General features: G+C 40.3%; 1 protein-coding gene across 3 annotated transcripts in view; it reads right to left on the reverse strand.

Annotated features, from left to right (window-relative positions):
- Window positions 1-9,815: 9,815 nt before the first annotated feature.
- Window positions 9,816-12,530, reverse strand: part of LOC115779839 (complement C3-like) — a 44,129-nt gene continuing 41,414 nt past the window's right edge. For 2 of the 3 annotated variants that reach the window (XM_030729084.1, XM_030729900.1), the window contains 4 exons: window positions 11,447-11,539; window positions 11,278-11,361; window positions 10,715-10,859; window positions 9,816-10,627 (listed from right to left, as the gene is read on the reverse strand). In XM_030729084.1, the coding sequence (XP_030584944.1) occupies window positions 10,486-10,627; window positions 10,715-10,859; window positions 11,278-11,361; window positions 11,447-11,539 (464 nt within the window). In that variant the 3' untranslated portion in view covers window positions 9,816-10,485. The remainder of the gene's footprint in view (window positions 10,628-10,714; window positions 10,860-11,277; window positions 11,362-11,446; window positions 11,540-12,530) is intronic. The other variant, XM_030730654.1, reaches the window with a different exon arrangement.

Raw genomic sequence — 12,530 nt, forward strand, 5'->3', positions numbered from 1 at the left:
AGTACGTCACTGTCATCTTCTTCTACGCCTTTATCTTGCATATTGTATTCCAGTGTGGTGCTGCCCTCCAATGATAATTTGTTGTATTGCAACTGTATTTTTTATGTATATATTTTATCCATCCACCCAAGACACGAGGAGAAAACAATTACACAATAACATACTAGTATAAACATTAAGGTGAGGGTTTGTGAGGGGTGCTGTCTGTATGTGTACAGCTCTATTTAGTCAAAAACCTGGAATTTGCAAAGGAGGGGTCATTTATAAATAATAAAATAAATGAAAATAGATCAACCAGGTAGTGTGTATATATGCAAATAGCAGGTACATGAAAATAGTAGTAAAGGGAGATACTATGAAAAGACTGTCAAAATATACTCTATTGCCATAGGGTTTGTTGGCTCACCCTTTGCAGCCAGAGGTGGGAAGTAACGAGGTACAAAATACTTCGTTATTGTAATTAAGTAGATTTTTCAGGTATCTGTTTTTTTTTTTCTGACACACAAATATCTGTACTTTCTACTCCTTACATTTTCAAAACCGGCTCGTTACTTTCCGGTCATTGTGCGCCTTCAAACATTAAACCGATATGAGCCTAAAGGAACAATAACAAAGGATGGACAATCGTACTGGTGTATCCATTCTCGGGGGGCGGGTTATCGCATACAGGGAGATGAAAGAGTTTAATAAAAAAAAACATGTAATTTATGTATCATTTATAGCGCTGTGCTCGGTAGTTAAAGTGGGCCGGACCGAGTGCAGATAAGTTGTGGTTGCTGTACTTCAGCATCTTAGTTAGCGCGACAGAAGAGGAGCGAAAATAAAGGGATTAATGTGTTGCACGTAATTTCAAATACAACGTATCTAAATGTTCAACCAATATGAGCAAACACGCAAAGTTCCTGCAGTTTGTCACACAGTGTGTCTGCTAGCTAAAGGTCCAGCTGCTGTATTTCCAGGGAGAGAAAAGAATAAGAGAGAAGTTCACTCAGAGAAGGATGCAAGAAAGAGGAGAGGAGAGGAAATAGAGGTTCCTCACCTCTCCTCCTTCCAAAGGACTGCTCAGTGACATCTGATAAACTGAATATTTAAAGCTTACATTTTAAAATCAGATATTTACTCTGCATATGTGAAGTTATAATTTTTCATATTGTGAAACATCCCGCAAAACAGACTGAGGCACACTAACTTTGTGTTATTCAGTTTGCAGTTTAGTGCAGGATAAACAGGTTAGTTTGCTGTACTGTGGTGAATTTACAGTAAAGCTCTGTGTTGGACTGGTGCACAGCAGCTGTGGTGTTCATGCTCATTGTTAGGTTACATCAAGTGTAGCAGAAATTAGTTTGAATTTAAGTTGATGATTCACTCACTGATTCAACCTTTAATCCAACTGCATACTGTCAGTATAAAGACAGTGTAAACAGTGTACTGTCAGTGTAGGGGATGGAAATCAGCCAAGATAGCTCATGAAATATTGGGTTACATCTTGTTGAATTTAGTTGTGTGAATCCACACAGAGCAGCAGCAGCGCAGGTCAGCGGATCACAGCTGACACAAAGAAACTCTACTGGAACTCACAATACAAATTATTGTGAGCAGTGATTCTTTACACCATGCTGAGCCACTACAACCGATCTTACAGTCCTCCCACCTGCTGAGTCCCACTGTAGCCCATGACTGTACTCATTTTCCTGTTTAGGTGAGGCAGAGTCACCCTCTGCAACAGTGACATGCAGTCAGGGGAGGCAGTACCTCACCAGTCATCATGACAAGTAAATTACTAACAATGATAAGAGAAAATATATTTTACAACTTGTCTGTTCTATAAAACTGTTTTCTGAATTATTTCAACACTTTAATGGTCAAAATCGCGGAATTTACGCATTGCCTTTTCAAACATATGGAAGAAATGTGGGACGAGGCAGTGCAGTGTTGTGCCTCACCTCTGGTGGCGCTGTGTCACATATTTTCATCAAAGTTTTCGTCAACGACCCTTTTTTTCATTACGAAAACTCGGCCGTATCTCAATATGCGTTCTTGTGCGGACTTCTGTACTCGTGAACTTGTGAAACCCCATCACTCTCAGCCCAAGTACTGTTCCAAACCTAAGTACCATAAAGGTAAGTTCGCGCAAAATACCCAGATGTGTTCTCGCTCCGCCCCTTCTAGCGAGTCTGCGTCGGTGGTGACCATAGACCAGGGGTGTCCAAACTTGCGGCCCGCGGCCCGCTTCCGGCCCCACCCACTTCCGGTCCGCGAATTGATGTCAAAAATAACATACAATTTGGCCCTTTAAGTTACTTTTTTGACATTTCGCTTAACCCTCTTAATTGGAGGGGAAGGCGGACAATAACAATCAATATAAGGACTCGAGGGAATGAAGAAATAACAGGGACAAATATGTTTGCAGCCAAAAAAATGAGCACAAAGAGCGAGGACCAAAAAAAGTCCCAGCCGGCACCGCATATAAAACACCAGCACACGACCGTAAGGTAATTGTTAAGGTTTGTGCTCTGTAGTGTGTATGTATATGCCTTTACTCCCAAAAGTCAGTTATGGGAAGTGACGTGTTAGACACATAGCCCAATGTTAAGTGGTGTTGTTCTGTGATGCAATGTGGAAATAAAGTGAAGCGAGCGCTGGCGGGAAGCTCTCTCTCTGCCCGCTCCGAGTTGGACTTCAGAGTGTGTGATCTGCTTATTCCTCCATCAAAGAAATGACATGTTAAGAGAACCGCATCTGAATACCGCTGCGCAGTCTCATCTGCTAACAGGTTATGGGCCCAGTCCCGATACGAGACCCAGGCAAGAACGAGAATGAGCACCTGAAGTTAAGGGTAGGTACCGCCGAGAAAAGTCGCAACGTACTGCGTGCCCGGCGAAGATAAGTGCTAAAGCTAAAAGGACGCCATGAGCCGGAGGACCACAGAAACGAGCAATCGCTGGTCACGGCTAGTTTTTGATGGAGATGCTGAGAAGTACGAATTATGGGAGACAAAGTTTTTAGGACACCTTTGACTGCAAGGCTTAAAGGAGGTTATTTTAAAGCCCGAAGAAGAATGGGAAGAGGAAGACGGAGACGACTCAAAAAATGCGGACGCATACGCAGAGCTTATCCAGTTCCTCGATGATACCAGTCTATCGCTAGTATGCGTGAAGCTGCCGACAACGGAAGAAAGGCTTTAAGGATTCTAAGAGACTTTTATGCCGGAAAGGGTAATCCCCGTGTTATCAGCCTATATACAGAACTGACTTCGCTACAGAAAGCTAACAGCGAGAGTGTGACAGACTATGTTTTGAGAGCGGAAGCCGCCATTACAGCATTAAGAAACGCTGAAGAAACTTTGAGTGATGGCCTGCTCATTGCTATGATTATGAAAGGACTACCGGAGTCATTCAAACCATTTATCATCCATGTCACACAAAACGAAACTTCAATGACATTCACTGACTTTAAATGTAAATTAAGGAGTTATGAAGACACCGAAAAAATGCGCGCGGTGGCGACGGAGGACAACGTCATGAAAGCGCGAGCACAGTCAGGCACGAAGTATGCACAGATAGGTGTGGGTGAACGAAGAGCAGATGGCGCCGACTTAGTGTGCTTCAGATGCGGACAAAGGGGCACAAAGCTAAAGCATGCCACCGCAAGAAATGGTGCAACTTCTGCAAAAGCACCACACACCGAGAGGAAATGTGCAGGAGAAAACAGCGACTGGATGAGGCGCGGAAAGCTACTGATGAAGAGGATGACAAGGAATATGCTTTTCGGCTGAGCGAAGAAAATCAGGAGGTATGGACGAGTGGTAAAGGTTTGATGGTGGACACGGGAGCGACCTCGCACATCATCACAGACCTTGGAAGATTTAAAAGATTTGACGACAACTTTAAACCCGAGACACACTGCATTGAACTGGCTGACGGCACCCGATGCAAAGGAGTAGCGAAAAGAAGAGGAGAGGCAGAGGTGACTTTGATGGACAGCAGAGGGCGACATTGCAAGACGATCCTAAAACAGGCGCTGTACATCCCCTCTTATCCACAGGACATATTTTCTGTGAAAGCAGCTACTAACAATGGTGCAACAGTAACTTTCAAACAGGGAGAAGATGTTCTGAAACATCAAGATGGAACAAAGTTTCCCATCAAAGAGTACAATAGACTGTACTATCTACAAACTGTGAGTAATGAATGGGAAGATCAGTGTAAGGGTTCTTATGATATCCAAACATGGCACAAAATTTTGGGACATTGTAATTATGATGACATACAAAATTTACAGGATGTTGTTGAAGGAATGAACATTAAGGGTAACAGTGATAAACAGGTGAAGCAATGTGAAGTGTGTATTAAAGGAAAGTTCACTCAATGGAGAAACAGGGAACCAGACAAGAGAGCTAAAGCTGCATTAGAACTGGTTCACACAGATTTAGCTGGACCAATAGACCCAGAGTCTACTGAAGGTTACAGATTTGTGTTATCATTCACGGATGATTTTTCCAGTGCAGTTTTTGTGTACTTTCTAAAACATAAGAGTGACACTACGCAAGCAACAGAAAAGTTTATTGCAGACACAGCACCGTACAGCAAGATTAAGTGTATACGGTCTGATAATGGCACAGAGTTTACCGGAAAGTGTTATCAAGCACTATTGAACAAAAATGGCATCAAACATGAGACCTCAGCGCCATACTCGCCGCACCAGAACGGCACAGCCGAGCGAAATTGGCGCACACTGTTCGACATGGCAAGGTGCATGCTGATAGAGAGCGACTTACCTAAAACATTGTGGGTTTACGCGGTTCAGACAGCTGCCATAATAAGAAATAGATGTTTCAACAGACGTACAGGGCAAACCCCTTACCAAAAGGTGAGCGGTAAAAGACCAAATCTATCCAGAATGCAGAAGTTTGGTTCAGCCTGTTACGCTTACAAACAAGACAAGGGAAAACTAGACTCAAAATGTGAGGAGGGAATTTTTGTGGGATATGACAAAAATAGCCCAGCCTACCTAATCTATTTTCCACACAAAGGAAAAGTTCAAAAACACAGACTAGTGAAGTTTGTGTCCAAAAAGGTGGTAGAGCAACAGACACAAACTGATTTAATACCAGAAGATGAGTTTGACATACAAAACAGGTCCAGGAAAGAGACAGAAGAGCCTAAGACACCTGAACAAATCAGGATCCCGTCTCCTTATTGGAGTCGAACAGCAAAACTGATACTATCAGTGACACAGAACCAGCCACAAACAGGCTATCCCTCTAGGGTAAGGAAGAACCAAGTTACCTGAATGAATATGTGATGGATGAGGAAATCATGATGAGGTGTTAACAAATATTGATTATTGCTACAGACTTGTATGTGGTGTACCTTTAACATTTGAAGAAGCTGTACATTCTCAAAATTCCAAAGAATGGAGAAATGCAATGGATGAGAAAATGTTGTCGCTCAGAGAAAACAATACATTTACCCTAACAGCCCTTCCTGAAGGCAAGCAGGCAGTGGGGGGAAAATGGGTTTATGCAGTGAAAAAGAATGCCGATGGAACTGACAAATTCAAAGCTAGATATGTGGCAAAGGGGTTTGTCAGAAAAAGGGAACTGATTATGAAGAAACCTCTCTCCTACTGCCAATCTAACTAGTATTAGAGTCCTGATGCAGAAAGCGGCACAGGAAAACCTTATCCTACACCAAATGGACGTCAAAACAGCGTATCTCCACGCACCAATAGATTGTGAAATATACCTGGAACAACCAGAAGGTTACAAAGAGGGATCAAATGGAAAAGAACAGTTGGTGTGTAAACTAAACAAATCCTTATATGGTCTCAAACAGGCAGGTAGAAATTGGAACAACACTTTGCATAATTACCTGTGTGAAAACAATTTTGTACAAAATCCAGCAGATTATTGTGTGTACACCAAACAGACAGAACATGATAAAATCATTCTTGTAGTATGGGTAGATGATCTGATCATCGCTGCTACTAATAGAAAAGTACTAAATGATGTCAAAAAGGTTCTGACAGCAAGGTTTCAAATGAAGGATTTGGGAAAGCTGAGATATTTTCTCGGGATTGATTTCGAACAGAGTGAAAACTGTGTAAAAATGTCCCAAACAGGGTATGTAAAGAAAGTACTCGAGAGATTTGATATGCAGGACTGCAAACCTAGAGTTACACCTTGTGAACAAAAACTGGACTATGATGATGAAACAGAAAGAACGAACAATGTCAAAAAATACAGAGAAGCTGTTGGCAGTCTTATTTACTTAACTACATGTACCAGACCGGACTTAAGTTTTGTGGTGAGTAAGCTGTCACAGTATTTTGCAGAACCTACAGAGCAACAATGGACTACTGTAAAACATGTGTTAAAGTATCTTAAAGGTACTTCTGGAAAGGAGTTGTGTTACAAAAAATGTGAAAATGAGAATCTCAGACTCCATGCATACAGTGATGCTGACTGGGCAGCTGATGTGAATGATCACCACAGCACAACTGGTTATTGTGTTAGTCTGTCTGAAAAGGGACCACTGATTTCATGGAAGACTAAGAAGCAGCCCACGGTTGCATTATCCACATGTGAAGCAGAATATATGGCTTTAGCTGCTACCATTCAAGAGTGTCTATACTTGATGCAACTATTTAAAAGCATTGACTCTTATGAATATGCATCAACTATGCTTTATGAAGACAACCAGGGTACTATAGCATTAGCTAAAAATCCTGTAAAGAGACAGCGATGTAAACATGTCGACATAAAGTACCACTTGTCAGATCAACAGTGAAGGAAGGAAGGTCATCCTAAACTATTGCCAACGGACCAGATGGTGGCAGACATAATGACCAAGCCTGTGACAACAGTTAAGTTAGCCAAGTTTAACAGTTTTGTTTTTGGAACCCAGTATTAAGAAGGTCATTTTGGTTATGAAGCAAATAACCTCAGAGCAAGTGGGGGTGTTAAGGTTTGTGCTCTGTAGTGTGTATGTATATGCCTTTACTCCCAAAAGTCAGTTATGGGAAGTGACGTGTTAGACACATAGCCCAATGTTAAGTGGTGTTGTTCTGTGATGCAATGTGGAAATAAAGTGAAGCGAGCGCTGGCGGGAAGCTCTCTCTCTGCCCGCTCCGAGTTGGACTTCAGAGTGTGTGATCTGCTTATTCCTCCATCAAAGAAATGACATGTTAAGAGAACCGCATCTGAATACCGCTGCGCAGTCTCATCTGCTAACAGTAATTAACACGCACAATCCAGCTACACAAGCAGAAATGAGACATGAGGTCGGCCACATATCGAGCATCTAACCAAGCTAGCTCCAAAACAGAAGCTGTTGTTAATCTGCTGCACTGACCTTGGAGTTTATTGGGAGTTTATTGTAGAATTTATTGAGTTTGGGAGTTCATGTTTACCTTTGTTTCTCCCTGTTGATGTTCATGTGTGTCCTTAATATTACAAACATTTAGCACACAATGCTGCTGTCTTGTGAACGGTTGGTTGTTTAATATATTTCTTTTTAAACGGGATCTTTTGTGAGTTTTATTACACAAGAGTTACTCTTGTACCTTGAATCTTGCACCTGACAAAGTATGAAAAACTAAAACTAATACTGAAACTAACAAAACTAAACTAAAACTATAAACGCACAGTTGCACAAATTTGCTCTAAACCTGGGAAGACCAAACTAGCCTGTGATTTGTCTTTACTTCTGATAGAACTAAGTTATGTAAACAATGTCAGCAGGGAGAAAGAGAAGAGCCGATGTATGGACACATTTGTCCTTTGATGTTGTGACAAACAAAACTATGCGTAAACCATGTGGGGCGACTATCTCGGGTAAAAACAGAACAAATCTTAAACGACATCTGCAAACCAGTCACCCAGATCTCCATGCAAAGGTCAGCATTTTAATGTCATGCAGGGTAAAGTGTTTTTCCCAGTTTATCGTTTGTGTTTAGAGAAAATCACCACACCGCGGTGGATTAGCCTTTCCTAATCTTAGTCCTGAACACTGCCCTGTACTTTTCAGAGCGTGTCCTGCTGTAAAACGCTCCTATTATCCCAGTAAGGAATAATCAGGTGTGTGGGAAGCAGGTGAAATGCTAATATTAATATTATTAATAATATTCCATAACTTAATAAATGTTTAATTTTGTGTGTGTGTATAATGACTAATTCAAGGGAACTGAAGAAAAAGCATTTACATTTTACACCCTTTATATTTTAGTTGACTGATTTGACTGTAGATTTAGTTGACTATTCTTACAATAATTAGTCAACTAAAACTAAAACTATTCAGATGACTAAATTATGACTAAAACTAATTACATTTTTGTCAAAAGACTATGACTAAAACTAAATCAAAATTTGCTGTCAAAATTAACACTGGAAAGAATGTGTGTGCCCTGTTTATTCTTTGTGATCGGTCATAAATGCACCGTGAAAATACACAGAAGGCAGAAAGTACCGTGCTGCACCGATAGAGGGCAGTGCTGCAGCAGAGCTGTCCCAGCAGCAGGATAGGCACATGGACTCATCTTCAAATAAAGATAATATCTACCCCCCCCCCCCCCCCCCTCCGCGCGCCCCACAAAAAAAAAAAGTTTGACCTTACATATGTTTTGTTTTTCTTGGCATCATTGTTGAACAGTATGGAGCTGATTAAAGCATAATTAGTCATTAGCATAATTAAAACTGAAATATAAGCTTCTATTTTTGGGTTCATATATGTGAACATCCGACTCCGAGAATCAGTTGCCTCACCCGTCACAAACCTCACCGCACTTCACTGCTCTACAGTGTATGTAACAGTAAATAGAGCTTTTTAAAAATTCTCTTTTTCTCTGCTCATGTTGAAGCTGAGTGCATTTATTTGAATTAGAATTTAGATTGAAATAAAGTTTGTGTTCTCATGTAATAATATTGTTTTATTATTACATTAATATAGCACGAGGTTCAGTTAACCTTGCACAAAAATAGCTGGCAACTGCTAAACCCGGACGCGTCCATTGGATTGCCAGATGGAGACGTGTGAATCGTCACTGCTCTAGAGTCCAGTAGTAGCATGCTTTACACCACTGCATCTGATGCTTTGCATTGTGCTTGATGATGTAAGGCTTTGAATGCAGCTGCTCGGCCATGGAAACCCATTCCATGAAGCTCTCTATGCACTGTTCTTGAGCTAATCCGAAGTCCACATGCAGTCTGAATTTCTGTGGTGATTGTGCAGAAAGTTGGTGACCTCTGTGCTCTATGTGGCTCATCATCTACTTACTCCACTCTGTGATTTTATGTAGCCTTCCATTTCATGGCTGAGTTGCTCTCATTCCCAGTTGCTTCCACTTTGTTATAATATCACTAACCGTTGAATGTGGAATTTCTATTAGTGAGGAAATGTCATAACTGGACTTGTTGCACAGGTAGCATCCTATCATAGTACCATGCTGGAATTCACTTAGCTCCTGAGAGCAATCCATTCTTTCACAAATGCTTGGAAAAGCAGTTTGCATGCCTACTGTAGGTGCTTGTGTTTATACACCTGTGGTCATGGAAGTGATTAAAACACCTGAATTCAATGATTTGGATGGGTGAGTGAATACTTTGGGCAATATAGTGTATCTTTGTGTATTAGGAGCTCTGGGAGGAATAAGAACAATCTGTTACTATATGACAGTCATTTAGATCTGTACAGCATATGCAACTTTGACCTATAATCTTTTCACTAATTGACCAAGTTGTCTACACTGAACAAACGTTAAAGACCACGAAAAATGTATTTTATATTGAACAGCAATCAGGAGGGCACCCAAAAATAATAAATAAAATTTACGTGTATTTATTTAATTTTTGTTCTTTGACTTGACTTGTGTGAGGAAGCCAGTGTCTACATGGGCAGTTGTGAAGGCAAAAAGGAGGCCCAACCCAGTAAAGTATGCTGTACCTAACAATGTGCCCTATACATATACACAAAGAGAAAAATAAAAGAAAGATTTCATATCCATATGAGATTATTTGGACTGAAGCAAAATCACAAATCTTATGCTTGAAAACTTTAACTTAGCTGGAAAACTTGGATCCTTGCTTCCAAAGGTGTGATGAGTGAGGGGCTGTTTTCAGTGGCAAACTGAGTGACACTCCTCACTCTTAGGTTGGTGATTTGTCAACCACAAGATAGGATAGGATAGAATTTTTTTATTGAAGTCATAGTTCACATTTTAGATAGGCTTCTTTTACACTGCATTTTTCAACCTGTAGGAGCCAGCCCCTGTGGGCCAGTTAGAAAGAATGCAGGTTTAATACACTTCCTCACTGACCTCACTTCAGATCTGTAAGTCAAGTCCAGCTTTTATATACAGTATATGATCATAACATTTGTTTTGCCTGGTTGTGTTTGGCATTTTTCTTTTTACACAACCTATGTCAGCTGGGAACCTTAAAAAACATTTTAAGATATTTTAAGGTACTTTATATTCTCTTTAGTTTCACTAATTTGGACATCCCTGGACTGCATATTCATTGGCCATCTCCCCAATACCCAAACAGGTGGGTGCATGCTCCTCAGTTTTACATTCTGTTGCTGTAGGCCAGTACTCGATCCAGGTTCTTGCACCGAGAACATACTGATACCTGATTTGAAAATGGAAAACAGTAAAACATCTTAAAGTCTTTAAATAGCGGTAATATTACAAAAAGAAAAAAGAAAGAAAAACTTACGATTTACTCGGTTCATCCTTGTAAATATCTGCGGATGTTCCCATGATGAGGAAGGTTTTGCCCATTTCCAGATCCAAAGCCATTCTGCAGTGTTGATAACCTAGGAATATGCGTTGTTTACCCTGAGCACCCACATCATAACTTCCTGTAATCAGAATATAGGAGAAAATATATATATATATATATACTTGCATTAATTAAAATGATGGGTTATTACATTTTTTTTTGTATTCTTTGTTGTGCTGATCATCACTTCTTTTGGTTATGAAAAAGCAATGATGAGTTTCACAGAAGATAGTGATTCACCTGGGGAGAAAAAAGAAAAAAACAAAAGAAAACAAAGATAAGCAGACAATTTGGTGGGTACAAGTCTTGTAGAGATCCCAGAAGATGAATCTAAATTCTAATTAACTGTGATTCCTTCTAAAGTACAGTCCTAAGAACAAGCTCAGCTTTGAAAGCTTAGGCTTTTAAATTTGACAAATCACTGAAAAAGATGATGTCTGGAAACAGCGTAAATTCAGAGAAAAAAGAAATTTGAGATTTAATTAGAACCAACCCACCTTCTTTGATGACTTCCAGAACCTGCATTGTGTAAATGTCTGTAGACAAACCATCTGTAAATGCTTCCACGCTCACTTTGTATGCTGAGGACACACAGTTTTCAGACTTTCAGCTAACCTGCTCTCTTCCTTAGAGTATTTATTTCATATATACTAGAAACAAACTTACCAAAATCTGTTTTACTCTTCGACGTAGTCTCACAAAGCTTTGCTTTGCGCTCATCATCGTTGACGTTTCCCTTCTTCCGCAAACTACAGTTCTCTGTTAATATGCAACAGATATGAAGTGATAAAGAAATTAAATGAGCATGGATTGTGGATATTTGTAGTTACCTGAGGTTGACTGAGAGATGAGCTCCCATAGAATGATACATCTCAGTGGTCACAATACATTACCATCAACAAATATTCCGATGACAAAAAAAAAAAAATGTTTTCAGTGTAATAACTATAATATACACCCACCAGCCACTTCATCACCTTGCTAGTGCAAGGTTGAACCTGATTTTGCTTTTACCACTGCTTTCATTCTTTCCATTCAACAAATGGAAACGTTCCTCAGAGATTTTGGTCCATTGATGTGATATCACATAGCTGCAGCAGATTTGTCATCTGCACATCCATGATGTGAATCTCCTGTTCCACCACATCCTAAAGGTGCTCTACTGGATTGAAATCTGGTGAGTGTGGAGGCCATTTGAGTACAGTGAACTCATTGTCATGTTTAAGTAACCAGTTTAAGATGATCAAAGCTTTGTGACGTGGTGTGTTACCATGCTGGAACACTGACCCTACCATCTGAATGTTGCAGCAGAAATCAAGATTTACTAGAATAAGAAACATCTTTCCAATCCTCTGTTGTCTAATTTTGGTGAACCAGTGTGAACTGCAGCCTCAATTTTCAGTTCTCATCTGATAGGAGTTACCTCTTATAGTCGTCTGCTGCTGTTACCCATCTGCTTCTTAGGTTCAGAGTGTTGTGCATTGAGAGACGCTCTTCTGCATAATTTGTGTGATTATTTGAGTTACTATTTCCTTACCCTTAGCTTGGAGCAGTTTGCAGCCTTTATGTGAGCAGCAATTAATTGTCTGAAAACAATAGCTTAATTAAGTCATAATACCCCCCCCACACACACACACACACAAAAGCACATCATAAGCCATGCCTATATTCATATATATGCAAAGTCTCTCTACCATCTGACATAAGGTACCATATTTCGGCTAACACCTGCATATTTTTGTTCAATAAC

This window comes from Archocentrus centrarchus, chromosome 1, assembly GCF_007364275.1.
Source record: "Archocentrus centrarchus isolate MPI-CPG fArcCen1 chromosome 1, fArcCen1, whole genome shotgun sequence".
Lineage (NCBI taxonomy): Eukaryota > Metazoa > Chordata > Actinopteri > Cichliformes > Cichlidae > Archocentrus > Archocentrus centrarchus.